At 46.2% G+C, this 18,557-nt stretch overlaps 5 protein-coding genes across 5 annotated transcripts; 1 reads left to right on the plus strand and 4 right to left on the minus strand.

The window, feature by feature from the left end:
• Window positions 1-3,487: 3,487 nt before the first annotated feature.
• On the minus strand, window positions 3,488-4,676 carry F5J12DRAFT_898454 (uncharacterized protein; the record flags this gene model as incomplete). The annotated part of the gene is made up of 6 exons (XM_051748112.1): window positions 3,488-3,498; window positions 3,575-3,758; window positions 3,811-3,918; window positions 3,975-4,052; window positions 4,154-4,348; window positions 4,401-4,676. The coding sequence occupies 6 exons, from the start codon at window positions 4,674-4,676 to the stop codon at window positions 3,488-3,490; spliced, it is 852 nt and encodes a 283-aa protein (XP_051594660.1).
• A 560-nt stretch (window positions 4,677-5,236) lies between these two features.
• F5J12DRAFT_922941 (YL1 nuclear protein-domain-containing protein) lies at window positions 5,237-7,944 on the plus strand (the record flags this gene model as incomplete). Its single annotated transcript, XM_051749332.1, has 6 exons — window positions 5,237-5,252; window positions 5,895-5,940; window positions 5,986-6,065; window positions 6,118-6,554; window positions 6,604-7,297; window positions 7,401-7,944. The coding sequence occupies 6 exons, from the start codon at window positions 5,237-5,239 to the stop codon at window positions 7,646-7,648; spliced, it is 1,521 nt and encodes a 506-aa protein (XP_051594661.1). The 3' UTR covers window positions 7,649-7,944.
• On the minus strand, window positions 7,929-9,306 carry F5J12DRAFT_922942 (iron-sulphar subunit protein of succinate dehydrogenase). The gene is made up of 7 exons (XM_051749333.1): window positions 9,070-9,306; window positions 8,940-9,011; window positions 8,824-8,881; window positions 8,697-8,798; window positions 8,381-8,591; window positions 8,175-8,251; window positions 7,929-8,120 (listed from the first exon to the last, which is right to left on the minus strand). The coding sequence occupies exons 1-7, from the start codon at window positions 9,226-9,228 to the stop codon at window positions 8,044-8,046; spliced, it is 756 nt and encodes a 251-aa protein (XP_051594662.1). The 5' UTR covers window positions 9,229-9,306; the 3' UTR covers window positions 7,929-8,043.
• A 28-nt stretch (window positions 9,307-9,334) lies between these two features.
• F5J12DRAFT_866582 (uncharacterized protein) lies at window positions 9,335-10,700 on the minus strand. The gene is made up of 3 exons (XM_051747047.1): window positions 10,594-10,700; window positions 9,729-10,543; window positions 9,335-9,675 (listed from the first exon to the last, which is right to left on the minus strand). The coding sequence occupies exon 2, from the start codon at window positions 10,480-10,482 to the stop codon at window positions 9,772-9,774; it is 711 nt and encodes a 236-aa protein (XP_051594663.1). The 5' UTR covers window positions 10,483-10,543; window positions 10,594-10,700; the 3' UTR covers window positions 9,335-9,675; window positions 9,729-9,771.
• Window positions 10,701-12,499: 1,799 nt separating this feature from the next.
• On the minus strand, window positions 12,500-15,280 carry F5J12DRAFT_972244 (uncharacterized protein; the record flags this gene model as incomplete). The annotated part of the gene is made up of 9 exons (XM_051750109.1): window positions 12,500-12,885; window positions 13,150-13,183; window positions 13,249-13,674; window positions 13,749-13,892; window positions 13,983-14,156; window positions 14,205-14,227; window positions 14,282-14,405; window positions 14,477-15,049; window positions 15,125-15,280. The coding sequence occupies 9 exons, from the start codon at window positions 15,278-15,280 to the stop codon at window positions 12,500-12,502; spliced, it is 2,040 nt and encodes a 679-aa protein (XP_051594664.1).
• Between the last annotated feature and the right edge of the window lie 3,277 nt (window positions 15,281-18,557).

Raw genomic sequence — 18,557 nt, forward strand, 5'->3', positions numbered from 1 at the left:
TAACCTAACCTAACCTAACCCTAACCTAACCTAACCTAACCCTAACCTAACCCTAACCTAACCCTAACCTAACCCTAACCTAACCCTAACCTAACCCTAACCTAACCCTAACCTAACCCTAACCTAACCCTAACCTAACCCTAACCTAACCCTAACCTAACCTAACCTAACCCTAACCTAACCTAAATCTTACATAATCAACCCCTATCTCTCCTACATAATCCCCTACTACACTTATCTCCCCCTAATCCTATCACAACTACATTACCTCCCTCTACTCCTAATCCTACTACCTATCCTAATCCTAATCCTACTACCTATCCTACTACCTATCCTAATCCTAATCCTACTACCTATCCTACTACCTATCCTAATCCTAATCCTACTACCTATCCTACCACCTATCCTATTCCCCCTAATCCTACTCCAACTACCTATCCTATTCCCCCTAATCCTACTCCAACTACCTATCCTACCACCTATCCTATTCCCCCTAACCCTACTCCAACTACCTATCCTATTCCCCCTAACCCTACTCCAACTACCTATCCTACCACCTATCCTACTACCTATCCTACCACCTATCCTACTACCTATCCTACCACCTATCCTACTACCCATCCCACTACCTACCCTACTACCTACCCTACTCCTACCACTTATCCTACCCTATTCCTACTACCAACTCTACCACCCAATCTTACTACACTATCACTCCTATTCCTATTCCTATTACCTACACTACCCTATTCCTAATTCTATTCCTATTACCTACACTACCTACCCTATTCCTATTCCTATTCCTATTACCTACACTACCCTATTCCTATTCCTATTCCTATTACCTACACTACCCTATTCCTATTCCTATTCCTATTCCCATCCATACCAACTACTCCACCTACCTATCACACACTACCCTACTTACAACACCTACTCTACCCTATTCCTAATCCTACTACCAACTTTTCTTTTTTCCATCTACTCCATACTCTATTCTCCTATTACCAACTACCCTACATCACTTACACTACTACTACTACTCTCCCAATCCTACACTATCCTATCATTCCTACCAACTACACAACCTACACTACTACTATCAATCACTACCAACACTACCCTACTTACCCTACTTACAACACCTCCCATTTCCCCCTACACTACCCTATTCCTACTACCAACTCTACCAACCACACAACACATTTCCAACTACACTACTCTCTTATTCTCAACTACCCTACCAATTCTACCTACACCACCACCACCACCACCACTACTACTACTCTTTTCCTCCCACATTATCACTTCCTTATTACCAACTACACTACCATTACTATCACTACTACTTACATTCTCACACACTACCCTATTCCTATTACCTACAACACCACTACTACCTCTCTTTTCTTCACTCCCTACTCTATTCCTATTCCTACTACCAACTTTTCTTTTTTCCATCTACACCACATTCTTATTTCCATTACCACCACTACTCCTATTACCAACTACCCTACTTTCTCTACCACAATTTTCTTCCCACCCTACACTACCTACACTACTTACACTACTACCTCAATTTTCTTCCCACACTACACTACCATTACCCCCACCACCACTCATTACCAACCACACTACCCTATTCCTATTACCACTACCATTACTACCACTCCTACTGCCACCACCACTACCACTACTTACACTACTACTACTACTACTACTCAAATCATCCCACACTACCCTATTCCTACCAACTACACTACCATTACTATTACTCTTAATACCACCACCACCACCACTACTACCACCAATTTCATCCCACACTACACTATTATTCCTATTACCAACTAATCTACCCTCACTACCATTATTCTCACTCGCGGGGTGTCCACGGCGTTATTTCCACATTATTTACCGGGGTTTTCACGCGGGTTATCGACGGGTTATTTACCGGGGTTTTCACGCGGGTTATCGACGGGTTATTTACCAGCGTTTTCACCTGGGTTATCTCCACATTATTTACTGGGGTTTTCATGGCCGTTATCTCTGCCTTATTTACCAGCCTTTTAATGCCCATTATCTCCAGCTTTTCTACTGCCATTTTCATCCCAGTTCACTCCCCATTACTTTTCCTACTTCTCTCACCAACTCACTAATCTCTAATCTCTACTCATCATACAAACTACTAGTCTGTCTTACCACTCCAGATAACCAACCAGTCCCTTATTTTTGCTAGTCATATTCAAGTCAGTCCCTAGTCAGTCAGTAGTTACTACTACATCCCTTCGTAGCTAGTCCACTTTTTTTGCTAATCAACTCACTACTCATCTTCAATCCAAATAACCAACCGGTCCCTTATTTTCCTAGTCCCTCATCAGTAGTCAGTGGTTCTTGCTAACTCCCCTTTTTTGCTAATTACTTGCTAGTCATCTTGTGTCCAGATAACCAACCAGTCCCTCATTTTTTGCTAGTCATATTCAAGTCAGTCGGTAGTCAGTAGGTGCATGCTCACTACTACATCCTTTCATAGTCCACTGTTCCAAATAAGCAACTGCTCACCTATTTTTTTTTGCTATTTGGTAGTCAGTGGTCATTGCTAACTCCACTTTTTTTTGCTAATTACTTGCTAGTCATCTTGTCTCCAGATAAGCAACCGGTCGCTTATTTTTTGCATTCTTAGTGGCTGTGCTGCTTCCCTTCACCAACTTTCTGGTCCCTGTGTATTTATTTCCTTATATGGTGGTTGCATGCAGTGGCTGTGTAGGTTTCATTCAGTGGCTGTGAGGTTTCATTCACTCACTAAGAGGTTGCATGCAGTGGCTGTGTAGGTTTCATTCAGTGGCTGTGTAGGTTTCATTCAGTGGCTGTGAGGTTTCATTCAGTGGCTGTGTAGGTTTCATTCAGTGGCTGTGAGGTTTCATTCAGTGGCTGTGTAGGTTTCATTCAGTGGCTGTGTAGGTTTCATTCAGTGGCTGTGAGGTTTCATTCAGTGGCTGTGTAGGTTTCATTCAGTGGCTGTGAGGTTTCATTCAGTGGCTGTGTAGGTTTCATTCACTCACTAAGAGGTTGCATGCAGTGGCTGTGTAGGTTTCATTCACTCACTAAGAGGTTGCATGCAGTGGCTGTGTAGGTTTCATTCACTCACTAAGAGGTTTCATTCAGTGGCTATGTAGGTTTCATTCAGTGGCTGTGTAGGTTTCATTCAGTGGCTGTGAGGTTTCATTCAGTGGCTGTGAGGTTGCATGCAGTGGCTGTGTAGGTTTCATTCACTCACTAAGAGGTTGCATGCAGTGGCTGTGAGGTTTCATTCAGTGGCTGTGTAGGTTTCATTCACTCACTAAGAGGTTGCATGCAGTGGCTGTGAGGTTTCATTCAGTGGCTGTGTAGGTTTCATTCAGTGGCTGTGTAGGTTTCATTCAGTGGCTGTGAGGTTTCATTCAGTGGCTGTGCAGGTTTCATGCAGGAAACCTTCCATATAAGGCAGGTTTCATGCGGACCCTGGGGCAGGGTCCGGAAAGTAGAATATTAAAAGGTGCAAATATGTTTATGAATCTTTGACATTCCACTGGTGTACCTTCATTATGAGCTTCCTTTATGATCTCTTGCACAAGACAGTTGACATATTTCCAGAAGTTGGTCATGTTCCAGGTGCACTCAGTGTCCAGTTGTTCTTCATCATTCATGCCCTCATCACCTACAGCTTCCCTCACTGCCTTGGATTCTTCAATGACCATTTGAAAGTTGATGAAGCAGGAGTGCTGGGGAACATTGCAGGTCAGTATATGTATGCTCAAAAAGGGGGACACATACCAGAAAAGCAAACCTTGCCCAAGGAGCTTTGGTGATTTCAGGACCTGGGCCCATCAGCGACCTTGTGAGAACTGAGATATTTGCTTTGTTTGTAATGCTATTAGAGATCTAGCACATGTGCGCAGTCAGTGTAAAGAATTGTTCTGGTTGGATCTAGACCTGACCTTTTGCTTCATGATGCTCTGCTGCATTGTCAAATTCTCCTTGATGAAGACACTGATCTTATTGGAAAGTTCTGCATTCTGGAAAGCTGATGATGGTAAATTGAAAATTGATGGGTGGTGCTTGGCACAAGCCTGCTCCTCAAATTGGTGATGCGGGATAAATACAAATAAAAACTTACAAAGACCCGGTCTGCCAAACCACTGACATAAGCTGTTAGGTTTGGAGCAGTGAGACAAATTTGCAGGCAGTCTTTCATGACAGACTCATAGTCTTGAGATCCAATGTATTTGTGCACCTTCACCTGCTGTTGTGCCTCAGAGGAGGCAATCAATGTACCCATGAGACTGATCATCATGAGCTTTGGATCTTCAAGCTGTATGGCAGTTAATGATGACTTTTCAAGACTTATGAGAGTTGTAACATACCTCTGAAAACATTGCCAGGGATCCTTCAGGCAAACCCTTGTCTTTACAGACCTGATCTGCAAAGAGGCGATGGCATTTCACTTCCTCTTGGTCTTCTGCAGAGTCAGAACATGGATGCCTACTACCAACTGATGAGGAGAGAGATTGGGAGTGTTCATCATCCAGATTGTCCCAGGATGTGATGGGACAGAAGCCAGCATCAGAGGACTTGCCAGTGGCTTGACTTTGAGAATTTGTTTCATTTTGTTGCTGGCTCAAATTTCCCTCTGAGAGCATTTGATACCATGAAAGCAAGCTTGGTCATGTGTGCATGGCAGTGACAGGAAGTGGTGGCACAAGTCAAGGCTTGCCACAGTGTTGAAAATTTGAATGCACATACTGCACCAAGTTGTCACATCATGTGCACAGATGGAGAGATGAATATACATTACAAATTTATGGGAACTACAAACTTATCCCTCTTCATTTAAATTAAAGCTATGTAAAAAATGTGCTGGGATACCACCTGTTGCAGAAGATCTACTATGAGTTGAAGTCCCCTGCTGGGCAGCTGAGGACCTAGGATCAAGCTGGTGCTGTGGGTGGCCCACCACTGCAGTAAGTGCATGGTGGGGATTATCTGGTAATTTTTGCTGGGGGGCTTGCAAATGTCCTGGATGGTACTGTGGGTAGGCCATCCAAGGGGGTGCATGGAGGGGGGGGGCTGGTAGATGTAATGACTGGTGTTGTGAAGGCCATGCCATATGGGTTGGCTGCTGTGGTATATGCAACATTCTATAGCCCAGGTTGGTTGCAGAATGTGCAGGTGCAGTAAGCATGGCATTGAGTTCTCCACTATGGCTCCTATCTACAGTGTTCATTCCATCACTCCTGGGCCCTTCCTTTTCCCTGGATGCCACAGGAGGAAGCACCTTATGCAAGAGGATGGCAATGCAAACTTTGAGGCACTGTTCACCCCAGGCTCCTTCACAGCCCTTCCGCTGCTCCCAGCGGGGGCTGCAAGAAAACATCTGTAAACAATGTCAGCCACAGTGGCACAACCTGCTGACCAGGAAAAATATTCAGAAAACCCGAGGCTAGGGTTACATTTTTGTGGTTAGGAGTATCAATATATGTAGCAATGCATGTCATGTCCATCCACTGGATTGGGTAGGTGGGCCTCACTGCCACTGCGAATTTCTCGTGCGAAGTATGGCGCACTGTGTATGTATTGTTTATATCAGAAATTTCTTTATGCATTGTCCTATATGTATGTACTCATGCACTTGTTGTATTATATACTCATGTGGTTGTATAGTGATGAGATACTGTATTTGGATTTTGCAAAACTGGTGAAATGATCAGTACACACGTTTACATAAGTTACCATATTTAGCCAGAAAGGGATTCCAAGTCGCGGTGTGGCCCATGCGGTGCGTCTGGTGCGTCGCTCGGTGCGAACACTGCTCAACTTTGAGCGGGCCTAATAGTCCACTTGGCAAGTCATGGCGGAAGAAAATCTCAGTTCCCGCAGACCAAAGCGGAGCACCGCTGGCAACAGGTAATGTTTTTTACCCCACCCGTCGTCCGATCTCACAACATCCAGGATGGAACTCGCGCTGGCAGAACTCGCAATCGAGGAAGCTGCAGATGTAGAAGAGGACACCGATTTCATCAACGATAAAGGTACGCACATGAATAGGTTCGACACCTGTGAACTTCATTGTACAATCCATAGAGGAGGAGGACGTATTTGAGTCGGATTTTATGAGCACCGATGAAGAAGCTGCCCAGGAGGACCACACTGGAGACAAGGAAGTACTTGAGGCAGACAGACGCGAGCGCCAGGCAATTCCATATCTCTTTCATTATCACATATCAATGCTCACTACATCAAAGGCTGCTCGAACAAGGGTCGAGAAAGCAACAGCATTGGCTCATGCCCGCCAACGTGCTACATTCAACCCCGAGGCCGCAGTCTCCGTTTCCCGGTCTTCGACACAAAAATCAAGACGCCGTATATTGCTGGAACCAGTCGTCAATGCGGAGACGGCGAAAGTCACCGAGGGCACCACGTCAGGCAGGACAGGCGTCAAGAGACAGAGCCAAAGGCGACATACGGTTTTGAGTACCACGGCGACCGCAAGTCGCATCAAAGATGCTGAAGAGAAGAAGGTACACACCGTTTTGTTACCGGGGACGATTGGACTCAATACCTGGTCAGGCTGCCTTGCCAAAGAAGCAAAAGATTACCACGAGCATGCCCACTCAAGACGAACTCATTGCACGAGCACTGGATACGGAAGAAGGAAATATTCTCGAACATCGGAATTACCTCCGGCTTGAAGAAGAGAAGCGTGCTCGTGCTCGTGTGGTACGTCAGTCGATTACCGGTCCCGTGTTACGCTGGATCAGTAGGAAAGAACAAATAAAAGAAACGGTTCAGCTCGAATTACCACCGAGGGCCTATTTGCCATACTATAGTGTTACTTATCCAACTGGCGTGGCGGTTCAATCTCCTGTCTGTGTTACTGGGGGGCCGTTCGTCAGTTACGTCCCACCTGTTGCGGAAGATCCTCCTGCGAGCAACGAGCTGACATCAAATATTGCAAGTGCTCTCTCACCGAATTCGTCATCTGCACCGCAACCACCAGGAACTAATGTAGCCATTTTATCGGCACCTACACCATCGACGACTTTACTGCCGCCATCCCTCCAATGCCCCGCCTCGAGTGCACCGCCACAACTGCTGTCCGAGGACCGCATGACAGACGTGTGCAGGAACTACGTCATGCACGAACTCGCGCAAACACCGTCGGCAAAGAAACCCCTCTGGGTAGATACCATGTCCTCCATGTTTGGAGATCACGTTTCATGGGGGGATCTACGCGTGTACACTGGCAAAAACCGTCCACTCTGTACGTCTTTTCCTACTCTCCACATCACCATTTTTGTCGTCGTGTTTTACTCATCGATGGGACGGACGTGCACGATAATCACTGATTCATTTGCTTCATACAGCTCGACCAGTGCGAACGTGTCCCATTACGGGCCTCCCTGCGCGCTACCTCGATCCCCGCACTAACGTCCCGTTTGCATCCGTGGCAGCATTCCACACGTTGACCAAGGTACTATCACATGAGTATACTTGGAGTAAGTCATTGGGGTGCTATATCACACCGAGTGTCGTTGCGTCACCGTCGAGTGCCTCTTCAGAGGAACTGGAGAGACCAGCAAAGAAGCACAAGGGGGAAGAGGCTGGGGAGTGAGGATGTGAACGCGCTATTTTTACGTCAAGATATCAAGTCTTGGGCACTCGAGACCAGTTGGTCTCATTATTGGACTAATAGTTTCAGGTGCTGGGACGCATCCAGTTTCCAGCACTATTGCAGGGGGAGGTTAGCCGGGCACCGACTCGCTGCGGATCGCGCCTCGGTAGATGCCATACGAGCTCCGCCAGTAGGACTGGTGCGTTGATGCGAATGGTCAGTACTCCTCAAATCTATCGTGTAGTGTAGCCGTTATGAATGAGAAAATAAATATTCCACTTTCTCCACTATGTACTAGAACGTATCCACATTGATACAGCTTTACCTAAACGTAGTACCCGCGTGAACGTAAGACACTAGAACAGGGCACGATAAACGCGACATCATAATTGTTGCTACTCCGCTGCGAGCTCGAGCTTGATCTTCGCAATGGCCTCGGCGGGGTTGAGGCCCTTTGGGCAAGTACGCGCACCTATTGATCGAGTCGTGTGAACTGCCATGGAAATAATTAGTAAAGAGGACGTACAGTTGAAGATGGTATGGCAGCGATAAAGGCTCATTTCGTTCTGTAGGACTTCTTTGCGCTCGACGTCCATACGAGTCCTGCAAACAGAAAATAGACCAAATCGATGGATGAGCACTTCTTTCGACGGAGTCTACAGCGACGAAACAAACCCTCGAATCCGCAATCCATCTATACGCTTGCATCAAGCGTCGCAGGGCCAAGGCTACTCATCTTGGTTCCACCAATACGACGGGCAAGACGTAGAGCAGCAGGCGCACAAGATACATTCGTAAAGGCCGTCAAGTTTCTTGCGTTCTTCGGGACTTTGCAAAAACTCTCCCTGAGCAGGAGGATTGTCGTTTCGGAGGTATGGTTTGATGGATTTGTATTGTTTGTAAAAGAGAGTGAGGTCCGGGACGAGATCTTTGACGATGTACACTAAATGTTTGGAAGGTGGAATTAACACATGAGCGGAAGGACAGAACGGAGGTAGGAAACTGGGCATTAGAACGGTCGTAGAGAACAGTGGCAAGGGCAACGTACTATGAGGGAGCGGGTAAATCTTGACATCCTTGCTGGCATCTCTGTCAATCCGGCATAAGCAAGCGAGGGTGTTCTGCCCGTTGATGTTCATTGCACAAGGATCTACAAATGCCCTCTCGGCAGGAACGGCGGAAAGTGAGTGTGGGGTCGATCTCGTTTTTTACTTTAATGAGTGCATCCAAGACCTATTGCGACGGTTGAGCGAGTCACGACGGGGCAGACCAGGAGAGGGTGGTGGCCTACCATTGGCCCTGTTTGATTGAGATCAATGGTGTAAGACTGTAACATAGGTTTCTTGTCTGATTCATCCGGGTTCTGTATGTACAACGCTCTCTGAGTTTCAAGTCACCTGAATACGCGACGCATCACTCACCCAACGGTAAATCTTGAACTCTTTCTGCAACACCGGTTTCTCCGCAGCCACTGCCTGCCACCTGGCAGCGCTCGATGCGAACGACCGTGAAGACAAGCGTAGTGCGTACGTCCATGCAACGGCGGCCATTGAGTACTTTGTTGATAGAATGCCCTGCATGATACCGATCGTGTGTGTGAGGGAGTGAGATGTGCCACAAGCAGGTGTTTACTGTGTCAAGCTCAATGACAAGGCCTGGGGGGTCGGATCGGGTCGGTTTCCGCTTCGGCCAATCATCAATCGCAGATTTCATGCTGACTACTACACGAGTAGCTAACATCAACCCAAGTACTGGATCGTTATCATCGCGGCACCAGCAAAGAATAAAACGTAGGAGCATAGGAAAAGACTCTGAGGGAAATCGAACGGGCCCGTCAGAGTTAGGACAACATGGACCATGACCACGATGGTACTGATTGCAAACAGATGATAGAGAACGGTAGTTCTTCCTCCAAGCAAAGAGCAACAGAAAAGAACAGGCGACAACAAAGAAAAGGTGGGTATATGACAGACGTGCAGACTTCTCCACATTCGCGAGCAAAATGAGCAACGTGGGCAGTAAACCTTGCAACTCCAATGTTGGCACTCATACGAAAGAAAGTGGAAATGGCACCCACGAGCTCTATGTAGCATTCACACACGTGGTCTCGCACAAAACAAATCTTAAAAAGCAGCCTGTATCCCGTGTGGAGTCGCATAATCGCTCAACCTCTTTTGTGCAAGGAAGTGGGGTAACTCCTGTCCCGTCTCTCTGAAACAGTCCACTGGCATCAAGCCTCGTCGCTGCTGGCTGTGAGGGTTGCCAGCCACGACGGCATTGACGCTGATCCTCTCCACCAAGGCCCATCCATCATCGAAGACCTGGAAGATCCGTACGACATCTCCGAGTGATACAAGGAGTTCATCCTCCACATTTGGCGCGAACGGACGGCGTATCGTTTCTGTGTCAGAGAAGGCTGGCACTGGGTCCTCGAATGGATTCATGACAATCACAGGCACAGATGGAAGGCCGGCTGCAGTGTCGCTAATTGGAGGAGGCGACGCCAGCTCACGGTAGAATGCTAGGGGTGGTGGGCTGAGCTGGACGAGCGTTGCTGTTGACGCGCTAGGTGAGCCAACCCCCTGACGAGCCGATATTACGGTGGACGACGACAGTAGTGGAGGCTTCGGGAAGGAGAAGGTCTTAGAAGGTGTGAACGGACGGACGGACATGGGGGAGGGGGCTCCGGCATCACCACTGTGGTCTGTTGCGGTGATGAGATACTGTCCACTACCGTTACTGCCGTTGCTCATCATGCTAGCGAAGGGCTCCCTCCGAGTGGCTTCGACGCCCGTAGATATTAGGACGCGGTTACGGTCCCGAACCTCAGCCATGGGTGGAAGCTCGGGTATGTCCAGCTGGGTGGTAGGGGACGCAAGTCGATAAAGCAATCCTGTGGTCAAAGTTAGTGGCAGAGGAACTTCGAGCACTAGCCCTGTTACCAGCACTCCGTCCTGTGGAATCATCAGACGAATGACTGCTAACACCAACGAACGAGAAGCTGTGAGAGTTGGCATTGTTGGCGAGCCACCATTTGAAACGTTGAGCGCGACGAGCTACAGCACGACGACGGACAAGTACCAGAGCGAGTGTAAGCAGGAAAACCAAAGATGCGATAACTATGCCAGTGATGGCACCAGAGGACAGTGCGTTTTGCGTTCCCCCCGCACTAGTACCAAAGGTTGGAGTGGCAGTCGACTCTAAGCCACCGATACCAGTGGCACCTGTCCCAGAGCTAGACGAACCATAGGAACCGCCAGAACTGGGCAAACTGGAGCCAACTGATGGCGGTTCTCCCACATTCGATGGGGGAGGTCCACCGGAAGTGAACTGGGTGGAACTACTATTGCCCAGGGCGCTACCCTCAGGGCTTGCCGGTAGAGTAACCATCGCAGAGGCTGCAGAACCGGACAGCGAGCTGCTTGGGACTGAATCGCCGTTCAATACGCTAGGACTGAGAGGGGCAGGGCCTTCCCCAGCATTGGCTGGTGGCGTCGCTGATGTTCCACTCCCTACAGCACTCGATGACCCGCTCGAACTTCCTCCACTGCCAACACTGCCGCTGGATTTCCCCTTTCCACCGTTGCCGTTGCCGTTGCCGTTGCCGTTGCCGCCATTTGAATCGTTGCCATTCTCAGAACCACTACTACTGCCCCCACCACTGCTACTCCCGCCTGAGCTCCCGCTGCTGGCCGTTGCGGTCGGAGTAGCCGATGCACTACTAGAGCTTCCCCCACTGTTACCGCTACTACTGCTACTGCCAGAGGATCCGCCAAGAAGAGAGCCCAAGAGCGAGCCAACGACCCCAGTGAGACTATCAGGGGAGGGTTCGCGAGGATTAAGTGACAGAATGCGACGATGAGATATCGACTTGTGTTGCATGGGCATCTTCAGATTTCAAGTTGATCCTGTGTTGCTGAATTGTCAGGAACGATTGGAAGCTGCATCCAGATTTGCGATTCTGCCTTCACTCCTGCCGCTAGTTTGCAAGATATACCGTGCTGATTGACATGTAGAAGTGTGTAATTGAGATGAACGAGTGGAATGATAAAAGAATGTACCAGTGTCAACGACAGGCTGGTATAGATAGAGTGATGGAGTGTGTCCAAGGGAGAATTTTAGGTGAGTCTTCTTACCGCGGGGAAAGCGAATGTTTGACACGTATTGTGTATCAAGAAAAGAGAAAGGAAAAAGAAAACCGGACTGTGATGGAAGGGAGAAAACCATACACGTACCGTGACAAGAGCGTATAGTTGCTAGGCCATCGCTGTCCTGGGTTTCTGACTACCATGGCTACCCATAATGCTGCCGCGATGACAGTTGGCGTGATGTTGATACAGTGTTCGAAGTGCCAGTGGCTCGCCAGAAAGCCAGGCATGGCGGAGCCACAGACCACAACCATGGCGGTGGCGGTAAATACCACGTTCTGATTGGGTGAGGGTCACATGACATGGCAGTAAACAAAACAAATATTGTACTATGCTTCACCTGGTGCTTGTAAAACTCACGAATAGCACAACAACAACTCAATGATTTGTGGTCTAATTTTTTGTGGTAACAAGATTACCCTTAGGACTGGTACCATGAAAATTTTGAGAAGAAAGAATGATGGAAAAGTTGTGAATAGTGAAGATAAAAATTGTAGGTCTGGATTCACCCATATCCTGTGCTGTCCAGCAGCAGATTCAAGGTGAAGAATCAAAGTTCCCTATCAATTTTTGTACTATCCAAAGTTATCTATGGGACTTCTGTGGCTTGCATAAATGTGAGCTAGCTGATTAGCACCCATTCAATGGATCATCAGACAAGTTCTGTATCATTTTTTATCAAACAAAGTAGACAGAGTTACATTTACACAGTATTGCTCATCATGCTATCAAATTCTTGCTCATCATCTTCACCCTCTGCATCAAGTTCAATTAATTCATACAACTCCAATTCTTCATCCAGGGTCCTAAGACCAATTCTCTCTGTCATCTCCACCCAGCTTTTTTCCTGAAAGTTGAAGAGTGAAGAGATTGTTTCCTTCTCAAATGGAGAAGTGAAATCAACATCACCCTCATCATCTGCATCTGACCATTGGCCAAGGACATCCACAATTTCAGCAAAAGATTCTGGCTCTCCACTTTCAGCACCTGAGCTGGATAAGGTTTGATCCCCAGGATCACTGGAAGACTCCTCAGAACTGTCAGTACCTGACTGGGTGGACTGGGGTTGTACAGTGGAGGGAGGAATTGCTGCAGGGAGATCAGGAATGATTTTTCATTTATGCTGCAACCTGTCAATGGCCCTCCCTGATTGAGAGTATTCATCCCTAAGGTGAAGAGATAGTTGGGCTAGATTTACAAGGTTCTTGAGGCCAAGTTGAGAGTGAAGGCATGTGAGAATAAGTCCAAATCTGCTGAATAGGCATTCACAAGAAGCAGAGTTGGCACAAATGGAAAATATTCATTGTGCCAACTTCTGTAAGGGGGAAGGTTGCTGATCAGGGAATGACACACTCTCATACATCTGGATAGGATCAGGATGTTGGTGCTAAATGCCACCAGACATATGTCAGCCACTGTCAAACTGATAAAAATTCCTGAAGTGATACTTACATTGGTGATAGATATTTGAACTGTAGATTGAACCCAAGTGTCCATTCCTTCATAGTCACCACTACCTTGCAAATAGTCCATCATTTCTTGCTGAAGCTGGGCAGGAGGCTCAGCACCACAGTAGAAACACTTCCAAAGTTTGATCAGCAGCATATATATGCCAGCATGGGTAAATTTGTGGATTTTTGCAAATGGCCTCATCTTGTACATGGGGTTGAGGATGACAGCTGCAATGAACACATCTTGGTCACTCTTGCTCCAGCATTTCTCCAAGCTGTCTATGATTGCTGAGACCATGACTGTGTCCTCTCCAGATGAAGCTCCCAATAACTCCTCATACTTCAATGTCAAAAAGCCAAACATGATTAAAACCTCATCCAACTGACAATGTGTAGCTTGTGTGAAATTTGCAGCCAATGCCAGTGGCTGTATATGTGACACAATTCTGTTTTGCATATAAATCATCATTCCTACAAAAGAAAGAAATTTGATAGAAACACTTGCTTGGCAAGAGTATGCCAGAAGAGTGAATCTTCAATAACCCCCAACATCTCTTCTGCCTTTCTACATGATGCAGCATCCCCAACAACAATATGACATTTATTCCCTCCAATTCCCCTCTCCCTTTCATGTCTTGCAAGAATCTGCAAGGCATAAAGCAAGTCAAGAAGTTGACAATAAGCAAGATAGTGTGCAGTCCAACATGTGATGGCTGCTCAAATAACTCCAAGAACTTTATGAGAAGCTGAAGGGTCGACAAGATTGACTCCGGTCTGGATATCCCTCAGTATAGCCTGCACCTGTGTTTTACTTCTTATCCAGGTGATAAGCTCAGTGGCTTTCTTGGTGGTAGTCAGGAAGGTTTGGACCTGTGAAACTTTGAAGTAGTCTCCAACTACAAGGTTGATCTATTAAATGTCAGCAGGAAACTATTTATACAGTAATCAAAAACATACCTGATGGGCATAGCAGTCAGGAGCTACAAGCCAAGGAAACTCTTCAACCAGCATTTTTCAGGCAGCTCTATATTCACCAGATGCATCTGATGTAACTGCCACTATCTCCACTCCCCAATCCTCCCTAACATCCTTAATCACATCCTTGACAAGCATCTTCAAGTGCTCAGCAGTGACATCCATAACCTTGACAGTATGGGCCTACAGTAATAGGTATGTCCAGTCCCTGTACTTGTGCAGTAATAATTTGATTTCCTCATCTTATGCCTCACTGTAGTGATCATGAATGCAACCAAATGGTGAAAGTTTATCCCAGTCCAACCATCAGTCTGCAAAGTACCCTGACACCCCTTACTTGCATCCTTAGCAGCCTGTTGATAATAGTTGACCTGCTGAGGTATAACATGATTTGTCAGCTGGTAACTGGAGAGATGGGATGCATATGGTAGGAGGTCATCCAGAAAATCCCTAACTGCTTGATTCTCCACCCAGTTGAAAGGGAAACCACAGGAAGCAGTGATGTTGGCCATGTGATGCTCAAAATGCTCCTGGTGAGCAGAAGACCACTGCATAACCCCAGGAGTTGGGGGAGGAGTTCCAGATGGAAGATGCTGTGATGAAACACGTTGATGTTTCAAGACTGGGAGCACAGGTAGGACCTCCAATGTTGGAGTGTCAGAATGAGATGTAACAGTTGAGGGCAGCTGTACCAATGTTGGCACAGGGCTCATACCAGGGAAAGGAGCAGGGGAGTAGGGAGTCCCAGAACCAGCAGAAGACAAAAGAGCTGGGTCAATAACAGGTGACAGTGATGAAGAAGATGGATTGCCCACTGAGGGTGGAACCTAGAGTGATGGCAGGAAAGGGATCAGGGGACTTGGAGATGACTGGGCATTACCAGGGTGTGCAGGCATATGCACACTAATAATTGGATTTTGGCTTGATGGAAGAGCACCCTGTACTGGCTGCATAAATGCAGAAGTTGGCTGAATCCAGCCTTGGTCAACAGCTTGCTGCTCTGCGTGTCTACAGACTTCCTCTGGTTGCCTCTCACAATTCTGTAGGTGTATGACCATGGTCTCTGTATGCCCCTGTATCCACAGACACCTGGGGTCCTGACTATGGCCCTTCCCATAAGCCCACACTGTCCAAGATTTAAGTTAATTGCATATCTATTATTACATGAAAAAAAAGAAGATAAAAGTGAAAAACCTACTCCATTCAACAATCTAATCTTGAGTTCATACACTGGGTAAATTTCCCTGCTGGTGGGCAACACAATCTCACTGCTGCTCATCAATGATTCTCACAATCTTGCAGAGTTGACACATAACCTTGGTTCTTTTTTCCCTAATATTGGCATAGGCTGCCTCTGCTCTCGTCGAAACACCTGGGTGTTCTTCAAAATACACCCACTACCATCCCCAGTTACTTGAAGCTGCGCTCATGGTGAGGGAATGTGTCAAAGGGTAGCTATCTACATCAGGAACATAACACTTTACTATTTTTGACTTTTTGGGACTAGTGTGACTTTTTGGGAAGGAATCTACTATCATTACCCATGTCCTGCAGGCATGGCTGCACTTTTCTTGCTGATTTTGGTCTTGTTCAAACCACCTAATTCATAGCTTTCAGTAGATACCACATACATTCAAATTGATGGAGGTTCCAAAGAGATATTGTGATTTTTCTCTCAGACAGTGTGCATCACACCAATGGCTCAATATCTCTGAATTTTCAGACATTTTCTAGTCTTCTTGGCTTAGATATATCATCACTTAGTTGTCTCAATAGATTCTGTTCTCTTTTCATTCTTCAAAATGCTGTATATGGTCAAAAACAAAGTACAGATAGTAGGTTCCTTCCCAAAAAGTCACAAATAGTCACAATAGTCACAAAAAAGTCAAAAAAAAAAGTCACAAAAAGGTCAAAAATAGTAAAGTGTTAATTTCCTGATGTATTATCAAAACAACCTGTGTGAACATCTACAATGTGCCTTCCTAATTTGGAAAACAGCCAGTGGCATGCCACTGGCCTTACCTGTCTGTACACCTGGGGGGCCACTGGCACTTCAAACACTGTGTTGATAGGATAAATTTAAGAGGCATTTTGTTGAATGATTGGCAGGTTCCTGATGTGGAATTGTGTGGAAAATCAGAAGAGCTGCAGTACTTGATATCTGTCACTTAGTGAAATTAGCAAAATACATGAAATAGTCATTGAGTATTGGCAATTTTTTCACATTCTCCCTTAAATATATGATTGTCACTTCCAAACAGAGGTTGGTATGGACTGGCACTCCCCTTGGTTAATTTTGCAGACAGACTTTCTACTACCCCCAATTAGCAATGTCTGGATCAAGATCTTGAAGGTCTACATGTGAAATTTTGAAATTTGATGACTCACATCAGTAAATTCTGCCAAATTACAGCATGCACATTAGACAGTTTTTGAATGCTCAGCAAACACTGGCGAACATTAAGTGCTTGAAAACCCAGGTTTTTGAATGCTTAGCTTTAGAGCCAGTTCAAAAACTGGTGTAGAGCATCGTCAAGCATTACCAACTCATGTTGGCTCGCTTGAGTCTAACAGTGCATGCCAAAATTTAGTCAGAGCCATAATCTGTGCCAGGCTGCTGATAGTGATAATCAATCAGCATGTACTACAGTATGTAACCCTACATGTGCCCTCTCAGCCTAGAACAATGCCATTGTCTGGTAAAGTATATTGCATTGGTCCTCAGCATTGTTCTCTGTGCAGTCACACATCTCCTCAAATCAGATCTTGGGCAAGAACCTCAGCCATACCACACCTCCCACCTGTCTGGTGAAGACCAAGTGCTGGAACTGCTTGCTGGTCACCCAGAATGCATTCGTTGCAAACTTGGGTTGCACATGGAGGTTTTCCAGCAGCTTATCATCGCTTTGCAGCAGCTTGGACTCAAGAATTCAAGGTTCACTTCTCTCGAGGAACAACTCACAATATTCCTGTATACATGTGTCACTGGCCTGCCATTCAGGCATGTAGGGGAGCACTTTCAATGATCGAATGATATGATTTCATGGCATGTATTTAATGCTCCTCCAATGTAACTACTGCATGGAGTTTCCAGTTATTTCTATATGATACTCACCACACTTGCAACACAACCTTTTTATATGGACTACATTCAATTTCCAGCTGGTGATACTGTTCCTTCAAAAATCCAAAACAACCCAAAATTCTGGCCATACTTCCACAACACTATTGGTGCCATTGATGGAAGCCATATCCATGCATCTCCCCCCACCTATGTACATTTGAACTACCAGAACTGCAAGGGATATGTTTCCCAAAACTGTCTCTTTGCATGTGATTCCAACTTATGGTTTATATACTCTCTTACAGGCTGGGAGGGCAGTGCAGCAGACACCCATGTCTATGAATATGTGATCACACATGACTTGAGGATTCCTGAAGGAAAGTTTTTGCTTGCAGATGCCAGATTTCCTGCAGACTGAATGTTGCTTGTTCCATACCATGGTGTATGCTAGCATAAGGTAAGTAATCACACTTATGATCCCCTGACCATCCTACTGATGAAAACTGCAGGCCCACAAACAAGCAAGAATTGTTCAACTTGTGGCATGCATTGGCCCACAATGTTATTGAACATATTTTTGGTGTCATAAAGTGTTGTTTTCGTATCCTTTCACTAGTTCCACCATTTGATCTCCAGACACAAGCACAGCTGCCAGCAGCACTTTGTGCCCTTCATAATTTCATCCACATCCATAATCCACTTGAAGGTGAACTTCCAGAAGACTTTGGTGCTCCATTTGATGCAGGTGTGCAAGGTGGCAATGGGTTGGAGGGGCCCAGTGTACTGGAATGCAATGGAGAACATCCAGAGGCACACACATTGTGCGATCAAATTGCTGAGGCAATGTGGATTGATTACCAGGCCATCCTGAGGGAGAGAGAGGCAGTGGGACACATGGAGCTCCTTGAATATGAGTCTGACATGGATGTGGATGGCACTGAGGATGAGTAAGTGGTGGGGAATATACCTAGGAACTACTGCCCTTCCATGTACATTTTTTTAATGTGAAGACTTAATTCCAGCAATTACTCTTGATAAGTCATCCAAAACAGCATGAATTACAACAACAAATGAAAGAGGTACATGTTGGTATGGAAAGTATATGCAGCTACATTGTAATTCAAAGTGGTCCCCCCTGATCAACACCACCTTCCCACAGATGACCAGCAATTGATTGTTGATACTCTTGGTTAGCAATGGCTTGACAAAGAGTGGTATTTGTGATGGATGCATACATCATTGCCTTCTTCTCATCTGCAGTAACAGTGTGC

The sequence above is a fragment of the Pisolithus orientalis genome, assembly GCF_024613125.1.
Source record: "Pisolithus orientalis strain OTSU chromosome Unknown F5J12scaffold_82, whole genome shotgun sequence".
Taxonomy (NCBI): Eukaryota; Fungi; Basidiomycota; class Agaricomycetes; order Boletales; family Pisolithaceae; genus Pisolithus; species Pisolithus orientalis.

What these genes read in the sequence shown, in the direction of transcription:
- F5J12DRAFT_922942 (XM_051749333.1), bottom strand. Translation starts at nt 9,228, where the DNA reads ATGCAGGGCATTCTATCAACAAAGTACTCAATGGCCGCCGTTGCATGG. An exon ending in AGTTCAAGATTTACCGTTGG is followed by an intron (nt 9,012 to 9,069) that starts GTGAGTGATGCG and finishes TTGTACATACAG; the next exon opens with AACCCGGATGAATCAGACAA. An exon ending in TATTGGTGGAACCAAGATGA is followed by an intron (nt 8,252 to 8,380) that starts GTAGCCTTGGCC and finishes TTCTGTTTGCAG; the next exon opens with GACTCGTATGGACGTCGAGC.
- F5J12DRAFT_866582 (XM_051747047.1), bottom strand. Translation starts at nt 10,482, where the DNA reads ATGGCTGAGGTTCGGGACCGTAACCGCGTCCTAATATCTACGGGCGTC.